Genomic DNA, 13,984 nt, shown 5'->3' with positions numbered 1-13,984 from the left:
GCCTTCCGTTCTTCTCCTTCTTCTTCTCCTGGAGATGTTGACTCGACGAGCTCTCCGGCCACAATGCCAGGGACGCGCTCCGCTGCCTCTTATATAGGGACAATGGGGCGGTGTCACATGGGTTGATGTCACATGGGTTGGTCACATGGGTTGATGTCACATGGTAAGGGGGCGGGGTCACCATGTGACATCAACCCATGTGACCAACCCATGTGACATCAACCCATGTGACACCGCCCCATTGTCCCTATATAAGAGGCAGCGGAGCGCGTCCCTGGCATTGTGGCCGGAGAGCTCGTCGAGTCAACATCTCCAGGAGAAGAAGAAGGAGAAGAACGGAAGGCGGCGGCGGCGACGGAAGACCGGGCCACCGCCTGTAAAAGAGCTATAAGAAGGCGCGGTGGCCCGGCAGAAGAACCGAAGGCGGCGACAGAAGAACGGAAGACGGCGACAGAAGACCGGGCCACCGGACCAGGCGCGGTGGCCCGGCAGAAGAGCCGAAGAGGGGGACAAGACCCCCGAAGTCGGGAGAAGAGGCCGGCGGCGGGGAGGAAGAAAGCCGGACTCCTCCGCTGGCAAAAGAGCTACACACACATAGCGGAGGAGTCCGGCGAGAAGACCCCCGAAGACGGAAGACCCCCGGCTGTGCAATAAAATACTTTTTCTCTGTGTTGTGTGTTTTATTGTACTTTATTTCACAGGTGAATGGGTAGGGGTACATTGTACCCCATACTCATTCACATAGGGTGGGGGGCCGGTATCCGGGGGCCCCCTTATTAAAGGGGGCTCCCGGATTCCGATAAGCCCCCCGCCCGCAGACCCCGACAACCAACGGCCAGGGTTGTCGGGAAGAGGCCCTTGTCCTCATCAACATGGGGACAAGGTGCTTTGGGGTGGGGGGGGCCGCACGCCCCCCCTCCCCCAAGGCACCCCCCCATGTTGAGGGCACGCGGCCTGGTACGGCTCAGGAGGGGGGGGGGCCGCCCGCTCGTCCCCACCCCCTTTCCTGGCCGGCCGGGTAGCGTGCTCGGATAAGGGTCTGGTGTGGATCTGGGGGGGACCCCCACGCCGTTTTTTCGGCGTAGGGGGTTCCCCTTGGAATCCATACCAGACCTAAGGGCCTGGTATGCTCTCGGAGGGGGAACCCACGCCAATTTTTTTTCAGAAATTTGCCGTGGAGTTCCCTCTTGAGAGCTGATAATTCTGTCAAAGTCGCCTCCGTATAGACGGAGATCCGACTTGTAGGCGACCTCCATTGAAATCAATGGGTACCGGTCGCCTACAAGTCGGATAGAAGTAGTACAGGAACCTTTTTTGAAGTCGGAGCGACTTCAGTAGCGTGCATTAACACGGCTCTCATTCACTTACATTGCTTTTTAAATGTTGTCCGACCTGAGGCGACCTGAGGCGACTAGGGGCGACCTGAAGTCGGATCAGGAGTTGCCCCTGTGTGAATGGGCTCTCACACTATACCATCCAGATTTCCTTCAAGCTCTATTTAAAATGATTGTAAAGTCTTGCTTTAAAAAAATAAATAAAATAAAAATAACAAACATGTTATACTTGCCTCTTCTGTGCAGTTGCTTTTAAACAGAGCAGCCCGGATCCTCCTCTTCCCTCTTCCCCAAAAAGGGTCCCTCTTTGCTGCTCCTGGCCCCTCCCTTCTGATGAGTGCCTCCATAGACCAGCAGCTTGCTATGGGGCACCGGAGCAGAGTTCGTGTTCTGTGTATCCATTCAGACATGGAGCCCTAACCCGGCCTCACACCCTCCCCTCCCGTTTGTCTAACTGACTTTGATTGACAGCCATGGGAGCCAATGGCACCACGGCTGTGCCCCAGCCAATCAGGCGAAGAGTCCCGGATGGCCAAGGGAGAGAGATGAGGCTCAGGGTAAGTATTAGAAAGTGCTGGGGGGCCTGCTACACACAAAAGTTTTTTTTTTATCTTAATGCATAGAGTGCATTAAGATAAAAAAAACTTTTGCCTTACAACTCTTTACGTTTCTAAACACCACACCCATCCAAGTGCCGAATTAGCATTCCTTGAATGTAGAGAACTTCCAGCGACCTCCTCATCCATTGCCTCAACGCTCCAGAAGCCAATGGACCCAGTCATCATCCACATTACCCAGATCTTCAGAGATCGGATTTACTTACCTCGTCCTTTGCAGCAGTAATGATGTTCTACTTGATATTACATTACACGATGGGATTGTTTCTAATCCATGCACATGCAGGACCTGGCTTGTGGAATATACCACAACAAATAGGGACTGGTCAAAGGCAAGTGTCAGTCATCCAGAGGGGAACACCTTTAACCACTTCCCGACCGCCGCACGACGATGTACGTCGACAGAATGGCACGGGCAGGCATATGGGCGTACCTGTACGTCCCTGCCTTCCCGCGGGTGGGGGGCCCAATCGGGCCCCCCCCCCCCCGGTGCCAGCGGCAGTCGTTATCCGTGCAGGAGCGATCCGGGATGAGGGGGCGGCCATTCATTCATGGCCACCCCCTCGCGATCGCTCCTGACGAATGGGAGTGAAGCATTGCATCACTTCCTCTCCTGTAATGTAAACACAGGAGAGGAAGTGATGTAATCTCTCCTCCGTGTCGGTATTTTTCGTTCCGGCACCGAGGAGAGAGGATCGGTGAGTTGCACCAACACGACACTTCACAGTAGAACATGCCAGGCACACTCACACCCCCCCTTTACCCCCGATCACCCCCCCAATTACCCCTGCCCCCCCCAGTCACAGTGACACCAATGCATTTTTTTTTTTTTTTTTTTGCATTGGTGTCATTTGTGACTGTAATAACTGTTAGGGCAGTTAGGGTTAGCCCCCTTTAGTTCTAATGTACCCCCCTAACCCCCCCCCAATAAAGGTTTAACCCCGTGATCACCCCCCGTCGCCAGTGTCACTAAGGCTGGGTTCACATTGCAGCGGTTTATGAGAACGGATGTGATTCGCACCGCACTGCAGTGCAAATCACATCCGATCTCTGCGATTCGAGTTCAGCCATTCGCCGCACCCGAAATTCGCACGGGTCCCTTTTTTTTGGTCCGCAGCAGAATCGGATCGCATGGGTGTTCACACCATTCGATCCGAGTTTGCAGATCGCACTGCAATATGCGAACTGATCTGGGGGTGTCATTAACATTTCACTGACACTCCCAGGAGTTCGCATAGGGCAGTGTGAACTGCCGCCGGGAGGCATGCGATGCGGGAACCCGCCGCGGATTCGTTGCGTTCCCGCATCACTCCAGTGTGAACCCAGCCTAATAAGCGATCGTTTTTCTGATCGCTGTATTAGTGTCACAGGTGACGCTAGTTAGGCAGGTAGGTATTTAGGTTCGCCGCAGCTTTTTATAGCGCCAGGGACCCCCATATACTACCGCATAAAGCCCCCTGATTGCCCCCTAGTTAACCCTTTCACCAGTGATCACCATATAACTGTTACAGGTGACGCTGGTTGGTTAGTTATTTTTTTATAGTTTCAGGGCACCCGCCATTTATTACCTAGTCTCACTAGTGTACCCCTAAATTTAGGGGTGTCTACTTTCCAAAATGGGGTCATTTGGGGGGGGTTTGTGCCATCTTGGCATTTTATGGCCTTCAAAACTGTAACGCCCTTAGAAAGCCTGAAGGCGGTGCTTGGTTTTCGGGGCCCCGTACGCGGCTAGGCTCCCAAAAAGTCCCACATATGTGGTATCCCCATACTCAGGAGAAGCAGCAAAATTTATTTTGGGGTGTCATTTCACATATGCCCATGGCATGCGTGAGCAATATATCATTTAGTGACAACTTTGTGAAAAAATAAAAAAATAAAAAGTTTGTAATTTTCCCGCAACTTGTGGCAAAATATAAAATATTCCATGGACTCAACATGCCTCTCAGCAAATAACTTGGGGTGTCTACTTTCTAAAATGGGGTCATTTGTGGGGGTTTTGTGCCATCTTGGCATTTTATGGCCTTCAAAACTGTAATAGGTAGTGAGAAGTGAAATCAAAAATTTACGCCCTTAGAAAGCCTGATGGCGGTGCTTGGTTTTCGGGGCCCCGTACGCGGCTAGGCTCCCAAAAAGTCCCACATATGTGGTATCCCCGTACTCAGGAGAAGCAGCAGAATTCATTTTGGGGTGTCATTTCACATATGCCCATAGCATGTGTGAGCAATATATCATTTAGTGACAACTTTGTGTAAAAAAAAAAACAAAAAAAAAAAAGTTTGTAATTTTCCCGCAACTTGTGGCAAAATATAAAATATTCCATGGACTCAACATGCCTCTCAGCAAATAGCTTGGGGTGTCTACTTTCTAAAATTGGGTCATTTGTGGGGGTTTTGTGCCATCTTGGCATTTTATGGCCTTCAAAACTGTAATAGGTAGTGAGAAGTTAAATCAAAAATTTACGCCCTTAGAAAGCCTGAAGGCGGTGCTTGGTTTTCGGGGCCCCGTACGCGGCTAGGCTCCCAAAAAGTCCCACATATGTGGTATCCCCATACTCAGGAGAAGCAGCAGAATTTATTTTGGGGTGTCATTTCACATATGCCCATGGCATGCGTGAGCAATATATCATTTAGTGACAACTTTGTGAAAAAATAAAAAAATAAAAAGTTTGTAATTTTCCCGCAACTTGTGGCAAAATATAAAATATTCCATGGACTCAACATGCCTCTCAGCAAATAACTTGGGGTGTCTACTTTCTAAAATGGGGTCATTTGTGGGGGTTTTGTGCCATCTTGGCATTTTATGGCCTTCAAAACTGTAATAGGTAGTGAGAAGTGAAATCAAAAATTTACGCCCTTAGAAAGCCTGAAGGCGGTGCTTGGTTTTCGGGGCCCCGTACGCAGCTAGGCTCCCAAAAAGTCCCACATATGTGGTATCCCCGTACTCAGGAGAAGCAGCAGAATTTATTTTGGGGTGTCATTTCACATATGCCCATAGCATGTGTGAGCAATATATCATTTAATGACAACTTTGTGTAAAAAAAAAAAAAAAAAAAAAAAATTTTTTGTCATTATTCAATCGCTTGAGGCAAAAAAATAAAATATTCAATGGGCTCAACATGCCTCTTATCAATTTCCTTAGGGGGTCTACTTTCCAAAATGGGGTCATTTGGGGGGGTTTTGTACTGCCCTGCCATTTTAGCACCTCAAGAAATGAGATAGGCAGTCGTAAACTAAAAGCTGCGTAAATTCCAGAAAACGTACCTTAGTTTGTAGATGTGACAACTTTTGCGCAAACCAATAAATATACAGTTATTGACTTTTTTTTCACCAAAGACATGTGGCTGAATACATTTTGGCCTAAATGTATGACTAAAATTGAGTTTATTGGATTTTTCTAATAACAAAAAGTAGAAAATATAATTTTTTTTCAAAATTTGCAGTCTTTTTACATTTATATCGCAAAAAATAAAAATCGCAGAGTCAGTCAAATACCTTTAAAAGAAAGCTCTATTTGTGGGAAGAAAAGGACGCAAATTTTGTTTGGGTACAACATTGCATGACCGCGCAATTACCAGTTAAAGCAGCGCAGTGCGAAATTGTAAAAAGACCTCTGGTCATTTACCAGCAAAATGGTCCGGTCTGAAAGTGGTTAAGCACTTATGATCTCCTTTGTGAGATCTTCTGGTCATGTAAGCAGCCTGATTGCCCTGAGAAGCACAGTTGTGATACAGAAGCAATTTCATATAAACCTTCAGCGCAGAGCACTTTCCGTGCACTTGGATGCACTTTATTTAGATTTTTATTCTATTTGTTTATGAATTATTGGTTTACTAATTATATTTATTCACTTGTGAAATTTTTTTGCACTTTATGGGATGGAATGTTTATTAAGTATATTTTCATACATGAATTACACTATATTTTGTTATTAACTTGGTAGTGGATATATGATATTGGAAGGTATCAAATAATATTATTTACATTTTTGGTTCACATGTGACACTTTCAAGTGACAGCGTAATATTTTTATAGAATTTGTGGTGGTCCAGTATTCAGGACTATTTAGTGCAGCAGTCTCGCCTTATAATGTGGCCAAGTGCAAGTGCCATAAATTCAAATTAATTTAACTAAATTTCATAGCATGCATGCAATAGCATTGTAGATTCCCTTGGGAGGTGTATACATCTTTGTAGAAACTGAGAAAAAAAAAAAAAAAGAGAAAACTTGAAGATATGGGGCATGTAGATGAGGGTATAAGCCTGAATTTAAATGCAGGTCCTGTCCCCTTCTGGAAACTAAACTTGTGATTCTAGGGTGTTAAGGGGTGTAAGGCTGTTAAAAACTATATATATTTTATCTCGCTTTATATACATATAACACACACATATCTATATATAAATATACGGTAAAGGATTTGTAGGCCAATGCTGCCACCTAGTGACATGACTGTTAAACTGCAGCTGAGGTTAATAGGAAAATGAGGTTTGGGGAGATACTAGGCCAAATCTCATGTCATGGAATTGTGGGTTCTATAAAAAGGATTAAACTGCGGGAGTTAGGTGTCATTTAGGCTTCATGTACACTGCTGCTGGTAAATAGATGTTTAGGAGCAGTTAGGTATTTTTTTCCAACTGCCCCAGAACTCTCCTCTATGTTACCTTATGTACACAGGGTCGTTTATAGTCATTTCTAGGCAGCTGAGTTTAGAAGCATTGTTTGGAAAGCAAAAAAAACAAGTTCAAGACGGATGTTCAGAGGCATTTGAAACGGCAAATGCCTGTAACAGCTCGTAAACGCAGTAACTTACGTTTAGCTGAGTTTCGTTCACAGGCGTTGGAGATACATTTTTTACTATTTAAAGAAAAAAAAATGCCTCTAAAATACAATCGCAGCTAAAGGTGACATGTAAACGCAGGAAAACAGATGTTTTTAAAATGTCAGTCACTATTTGTCAAGTCAAATCATTCAGAAGAGGGTTTAAAAAGTCCCGTGTACATTAAAGTAGTTAAGCCACTAACTGATCGTTATATCATCACCTCTGCCACATAAAAAGCTGAGTACTGGTGCCTGTGCGTTATAAAAAAAATAAAAAAAAAGCTGATTTCTACCCGATTTAACAGCGTCTTCCAGCAATCACATGACTCCAGGCTCTCAGCTCTCCCCATTTGATAGCTCCAGTGGGAGGGGCAGAGATTTTCCCTGCTGACGTCAGCTGGGGAGGAGAGCAGCAGGGAGCCTGGAGTCATCTGAAGGCATGTCGCTGGAAGACACTGTTAAATTAGGTAGAAATCAGCTTTTATTTCAAAAAGCACAGGCACTAGAACACAGCCTTTTATCTGACAGAGGGGATGATATAATAATCAGTTAGTTTTGAAGCAGTGGGGAGAGGAGCAGAGCAGAGCTAGTGAGATCTGACAGGCAGGTATGGGAGGGGGGAGGAGGACAGAGGGAGACAAAGGGAGAGCTGCAGATAGCAGCATATGACAGAGACAAAGTACACTGACAATGGTCTCAGGGCTCGGCAGCCCTGATATATCGTGGTCAGTGTACAGAGGGGAGGGCAGAAACTGTCAGGATCAGGTCCAGGACCAGGTATTTCAGGTGATAGAGGGGGCCAAAATACACAGCACAAGCACTGTGCTGTATAAAATGCAAAAAAACCCCATAAAAAATAGATCAACAAACACTTTAAGCCCAACAGTGATGCTGAATAATAATTGAATCAGTCTAAATAAATTAATTTACAGGATAACTGCACTGCCACTGTAAAAAGCAACCAACTGTATGTGAAATACAGTAAAAAAAAAAAAAAAAAAAAAAAAAGCAAAACAAATAGGACTGAAACAAGAATAAAACAACAAAAAATTATCCAATTGTTAATTCATAGTAGAAATTCATGGGCAGACGTGCTAACACCATACATTTAAAAGTCTTACCTGTAAAAAGACTTAGATAGGCAAATTAATTATAGAGGTATTGTCAATTTAACCAATGCTAATAAATTTGGTCCTGGCAAACTTCAGTGCCATCTGGTCAAGAAAGGGTTAAAGTGAGTGTCAATTTAATGATTTTTTCCAGCATACAAACAGAAAAACTGGAGGTTGCTTTTAAGGACTTTGAGACTGCTGGAAAGCTTTGTAAAAACTTGCTTTACAAATGGCTCTATAAAAATTGTTCAGAAGCCAAAGCCATAGGAATCCACATGGACTGCTTTTCAAGGGCAGTGATAACTTGATCAGCTCCATATGGAAGTGCAATAATTAATACAGAAACAAAAAATAGCACGTTAACAGAGCAAAAATACCAAGAAAAATGCATACAAGTTTTAATAAAAAGCAACATGTGAAGGACACTGTATTTTATATTCAAATACCTTGAAATATTCCTTCCTTGTCTGCTTAGACCTTCGCCTTTCCTCTGTCTGCCACACAGAACTCTCTGCTACTGACCAGCCTCGTTCATGACTCCTTTCCTTTTCTCCTCCCTGCAGAAATAGCCAAGAAAAGGGATATTAATGAGAAACGGACTATGCAAAGTAAATCTATTTAGCCCACGTGTGGCTTCCCAAAGTAAACAGTTTCTAGTCACAGAGGCTGTAATGGAGCCGATGTACAAAAAAACAAAAAACGAGAAAAAGAACCACTACGCACAGCAGCCAATCAGATTCCTTCCCTTTATAAAGTATTAAACCTGAATATTTGATATGGGCAACTACTTTAGGTTTTCTCCAGATTTCATTTACAAGCCTAACACGTTTTAATATTTGTCCAATTAATAAAATAATAATAAAAAATAAAAAAACAGTCACACCTGAAAAGCAAATACACTTTTTTGGCTGCCAATTTGCTCCCAAGAAGTGTAAAATACAAATATACATCTGCAGCCAAAGTTAGGCACAGCACACAGATGTGTTAAACCCTTGGAGTTAAACTTTGGAAAAAGGATTTAAAAGTTTCACCGAGTGACACAAGGCCAGCTTGCTCTTGCAATATAGAAGGTGTAGTCAATGTTTCCATATTTCTCGTGCCCCTGAATCACACATTCAAATTTAAAACTCCATGTTACTAATTTTGGAAGTCTGAAGAACCTTAAAGAACTCTTTATCAAAACAATTGTTTATAGAGAAAATACAACAAAATCATTTAAAAAAACAGCAGGTAATAACAATAGTCATGCAAGAGAGGGTCAGACATGATGTAATCAAAATGTTATCTGCAGTCACAAGCTTAACAGAAACTGAAGTAAAGAAATGGGGCTTCTGACCACAACAACCCCATTTCAAACGTTTGTTTTTCCATTCTCCTAATATTGCCACTAACTGTATTAATTACAGTAATTAAAATACAATATCTTATCTCTGTAATCCTCAGACATGCATATGAACAAAGCATATCCCTCTCTAGTGTGCACTTCTCACTTTTGCACACAAAGGGATTAACTAAAGCTGGAGAGTGCAAACTTATGGTGCGTACACACGATCGGAATTCCGGCCAGCAAAAGACCGATAAGAGCCTTTCATCGGAAAATGCGACCGCGTGTATGCTCCAGCGGAATTTAGCTGCCCAAATTCCTGCCAGCAAAAATTTGAGAGCATGTTCTCAATTTTCCCGTCCGAGAAACTTGCTATCAGAAATTCCAATCGTGTGTATGCAATTCAGACACGCCAAAACTCAGGCATGCTCAGATTGGACTACGAGGCGGATGCTATTGGCTACTGGGTATTGAATTTCCTTTTTCTAGTCCCGTCGTACATGTTGTATGTCACTGCGTTCTTGATGGTTGGAATTTGGTGTGACTGTGTGTATGCAAGACAGGTTGAGCGAAATCCTGTGGGAATTCCGTTGGGAAAATCATCAGAACTTTTTCCAACCATAATTCTGATTGCGTGTATGCGGCATTAGGCTCACTTCTACATAGAAACCAATGATCTTCCATGTTTTATTGCTAAAGCTTAATTGAACAAGCTGTAGTTAGAAGCCGATTGGTTTCTATGCAGAAGCTAGCCAGATTTTGTACTCTCCAGCTTTAGTAAATAAACCCCTGTCATTTCTGGTTGTTGCTTTGTTACTCTGCTATCAGCATTAATCATTTCTGACATGTTTTTCTGACACCAAGAGAAAAAAGGTGACAGGGAGGGACCTCCTGATGATTGACAGCCTGTGTCAATTACCTCCAATCAGCTCCCCTCACTAAGCTCTGCAGAGTGTAATTTCTGCTCTCCACCCATTTGTTTTTCTCTGAACTCAGACAAGCTTGGAAATTCTTGACTTTAAGTGGATGTAGAGAAGATTGCAGGTAAACAGGTACAAGATATGCAAGAGGATTCGTTTTATCTCTTTGTATCACCTGAGGCCAGTCACTTCACTGGGTATATGTAAGGGTTTACAACCACTTTAAGCTACCCACTACAAGCTAAATAGGATTATGTTGGACTTATGTTGGCAGGTTCCCCAATGTGGCTTATTTGTAGCAATCACAAAGGTATGGTCCTGAATAAGCCACACTGGGGAACCTGCCAGCCTGAATGAGCTTAAGCTACACAAAACAAGCCATATAGTAATGTTTCTGGACAGCAAACATTCAGGGTGTTTGGGAATCAAATGTATGTATCAAGTATTTCCTTACCGGCCAGCTGCATGGTGATAATTGTGAGTGATCTCCAGATGGGCCACTAAAAAGAGCACACAATACATCACATAAGTACCAGAAAAACTGTACAACTAGAAATCCCTGCCTACCAGTGTAAACTAGATGATAGATCTGACATTTGAGTATCCACATAAGGTATGGAGAATAAGTATTCCCTCGCCTCCTGTGCCCTCAGTACATTTGAAGTCTAACAAAAAGACAATAAAGACAATAAAGATCTGAGCTACAGCTTGACATGGGAAAGGTTTCCAGCATCACCGAAAGGACTTGCAGACCAGGAACTCTACTAGAACTGAGCAGCCTAGACTTGCATTCTCTGATTGCCAATTTGAAAAAGCAGTCAGAATGCAGTATCAAGCACTTTAATTGAAATGCAGCACGAGTACGCTTTTTACAGTTTTCAACTACTTCACAAAAAACAAACAAAAAAAAGCCAAAATCAAACTGCATTGGTGTGAACCGAGCCCAAGCGTGATACAGACAACAAACAACTGACAGGCATTATCATTTCCCTCCATTCATTCTAAAACTAAAAAAGGTTTGTCCTCAATTATGTTTTAAAGATCCATGGGTCTCAGTACACTTTCTGTGAGCAGAAAGCAGGGCTGAGCCAGGCTGTGCATGTCAATAGACGCACACAGCCTGGCTCAGGATTGAGCCCGTAGGTGTGCTCCCATAGCAAGCAGCTTGCCATAAGGGCTGCTATGTGCGAAACCAGTATAATAGGTTCTGTATTTTAATTTAAAAAAAAAAAAAAAAAAAATTACCTTTACAAATGCTTTAAAGCAGAGTTCCAACTTAAAAAAAAAAAAAGTTAAAAGTTAAAAGTCACAAAAGTCAGGAGCTACAAATACTGCAGCTGCTGTCATTTAAAAACCGGATGCTTACCTGTCTCAGGGTCCAGCAATGTGGGGGAATGAAGCCCCGCTCGTCTCCCCCTCCCCTCTGCAGCGCCGGCCTTGTCACTGTGGATGCCCGGCTGTGGCTTCACAGCTAGGCACACACTGTGCATGCGCAAGCTGCGCTGTGACTGGCTGGGCAATCATCTGGAACCTGTGGCGTGTCCCAGATGATTGTCGAGAGGGAGGCGGGAGAGGCAAACTTACTTCCGGTGCCGCAGTGCCCCAGGAGGAAGTGGGAGATGGAACCCCCCCTCAAAAAAATGACATGCCAAATATGGCATGTCAGGGGATCACTTTCCCTTAATTTTTGGGTGGAACTCCTCTTTAAGTACACTCCAAAGTCCACATAGAAATCTTTTTTGTCACTTCAGACATTCATTCACCAATTCTCACCCCCTTTTTCTGTTTGTTTTAATTGTATACATTTTCTATTATACAGTGTCATTCACCCTGAGATCATATTCTTCACATTTCTCAACACTACCCATTATATTCTTTTTTCCAACCATACGCTGATCTTATTTTTTATTCCCACAGTTCACCAATCCCAGCATCTTCTATTTTCAAATTTTCTACTCATTATGTTTTAGGTCTATTTTCTAACTCAGCCTAGCTTAGTTCTGTCAACATTCCTCACACGTTTGATCACCTTATTTCTGTTCTGAAGTCATAAATACACTGCACTCTTCTCTTTATGCGCTTTTCTTCCATAACCAGTACATTCAAGTGTATATGGGTCAGGTTCACCTTTAGGAACATGTTACACTCATATGTAGGCTGTACCATGTCCCTAAGCCTACTTCCCCGTGACAGTGTGCAGGGGTTCCTCTATCCCGCAGCTGCTGTCACATTTAAATCTGTGCATGATCTGTAAATTAACTACCGTAACTACAAGTCCCATCCATCATCACAGCAGACAGACTTGTAGTTTTATAGTATTTATAATAGAAGAAATTACCGGCAACCCAAATCATCTTCTTCAAAGGATTTTATTTGGCACAATAGCATTGTACAAGCCACATAAATCTAACATGTTTCGGCCAAAGCCTTCCTTACAGCCAAAGTTATCATTAAAATCAAACTTTTATAACAAAATGGTTTGATTTTAAATGCTGTTAACTTATGCTATGAGGAAGGTTTCGGCCGAAACGCATTAGCATCATGCGGATTGTACACTGCTATTGTGCCAAATAAAATCCTTATATGAAGAAGCTTTGGGTTGCCGGCGATTTCTTCTATTATGGACCCACAGTGAACTACACAGCCAGTGCACCAATGCAGCTCATAAACCTCCATATAGCAGAAGAGTTTGGGTGAGTCTTTTCCTTGGACTAGTACATTTATCGGTGAATTGCCCCGCACTGTGCTGGAAAAAAAAAAAAAACTATGGCCTGTACTTTTTTCAGCAGACACAACCGCAACACAGTGGTGTGAACCAGCTACATAGGAGACAAGGCATTTTGCACTGTTAATTGGTGGGACTGTGCTAGAATAACCACCCAACGCAGTCCCACCACAACAGGTGTTAATAGGCACTTATAGTGTGCCTCAGCGCACTTGTAGTCCATTGATACTTCCCCTCCAGCTTTTTAACTGAAAGCCTGTATAGAGGTAGGAATAGAAAGCTGGAGGAAGTGTCTGCAGGAGCCCCACACTGCATCCAATGATCACAGGTGCAATGCTTTACACTACAGGCTCCTGTTAAAAAAAAAAAATAATAATAATAATATTTACAGATCATTGGTACCATGGGTAAACACACCAAATTCATCAAGAGTAATTCAACGGTCTTAAAATTATCTTTTTCTATGTATAACTTGACATCCATTGCATTTACTATGTTATATCTATGCTTACTCTTTGTACTACATTTATGTACCAAATAAAAATCGTTTGTAAACAAAAAAAAAATAAAAAAAAAATTCTCTTATTGCCAATATGCCTGTCCCAAGTGCCTGTCTTTTGTGATGTTGTAACAAAATACTTTTCCCCATTTTTTATTTATTTTTTGGCAACTCTTTCTACCAAGACCATTCAAGTTCTGGTAATTGAAGGCATCTTCTCATATCAATTTTCGGTTACTTTTATTATACGGTTCCCGGCGATGTATGTCAGCGGAATGGCACACTGGGCCTGTAAGTCCCTTTAAATTTGTCGCCATGGCATAGCGTGCACGTGATTCGAGTCGCAGGTCCTGCAGACTCGATGTCCATGGGGATACCAGTGATGACCTCACGGAGAGGAAGAACGGGGAGATGCTAATGTAAACAAGCATCTCCCCGTTCTGCCTAGTGACAGTGTCACTGATCTCTGCTCCCTGTGATTGGGAGCAGAGATTATTGACGTGTCACGCGTAGCCACTCCCCCCCCCCAACCCCCACAGTTAGAAACACTCCCCAGGACATACTTAACTCTTACACTGCCCCCTAGTGGTTAACCCCTTCACTGACAATGTAATTTACACAGCAATCAGTGCATTTGTA

General features: G+C 43.3%; 1 protein-coding gene and 1 long non-coding RNA gene across 7 annotated transcripts in view; one reads left to right on the top strand and one right to left on the bottom strand.

Moving 5' to 3' along the window:
• Positions 1 to 13,984, bottom strand: part of LRCH2 (leucine rich repeats and calponin homology domain containing 2) — a 198,039-nt gene that overhangs the window by 80,012 nt on the left and 104,043 nt on the right. For all 3 annotated transcript variants that reach the window (XM_077448439.1, XM_077448510.1, XM_077448599.1), the window contains 2 exons: positions 10,576 to 10,621; positions 8,324 to 8,434 (listed from right to left, as the gene is read on the bottom strand). In XM_077448439.1, coding sequence (XP_077304565.1) covers positions 8,324 to 8,434; positions 10,576 to 10,621 — 157 coding nt within the window. The remainder of the gene's footprint in view (positions 1 to 8,323; positions 8,435 to 10,575; positions 10,622 to 13,984) is intronic.
• The window catches only part of LOC143924385 (uncharacterized), a 90,136-nt gene that overhangs the window by 47,203 nt on the left and 28,949 nt on the right, over positions 1 to 13,984 (top strand). The window lies entirely within an intron of this gene.

This window comes from Lithobates pipiens, unplaced genomic scaffold (genome assembly GCF_037356315.1).
Source record: "Lithobates pipiens isolate NorthernLeopardFrog02 unplaced genomic scaffold, aLitPip1_a1.2 Scaffold_1, whole genome shotgun sequence".
NCBI classification, from domain to species: domain Eukaryota; kingdom Metazoa; phylum Chordata; class Amphibia; order Anura; family Ranidae; genus Lithobates; species Lithobates pipiens.
The sequence above is the reverse complement of the archived record's forward strand: the minus strand, read 5'-3'. Positions and strand labels throughout refer to the sequence as shown.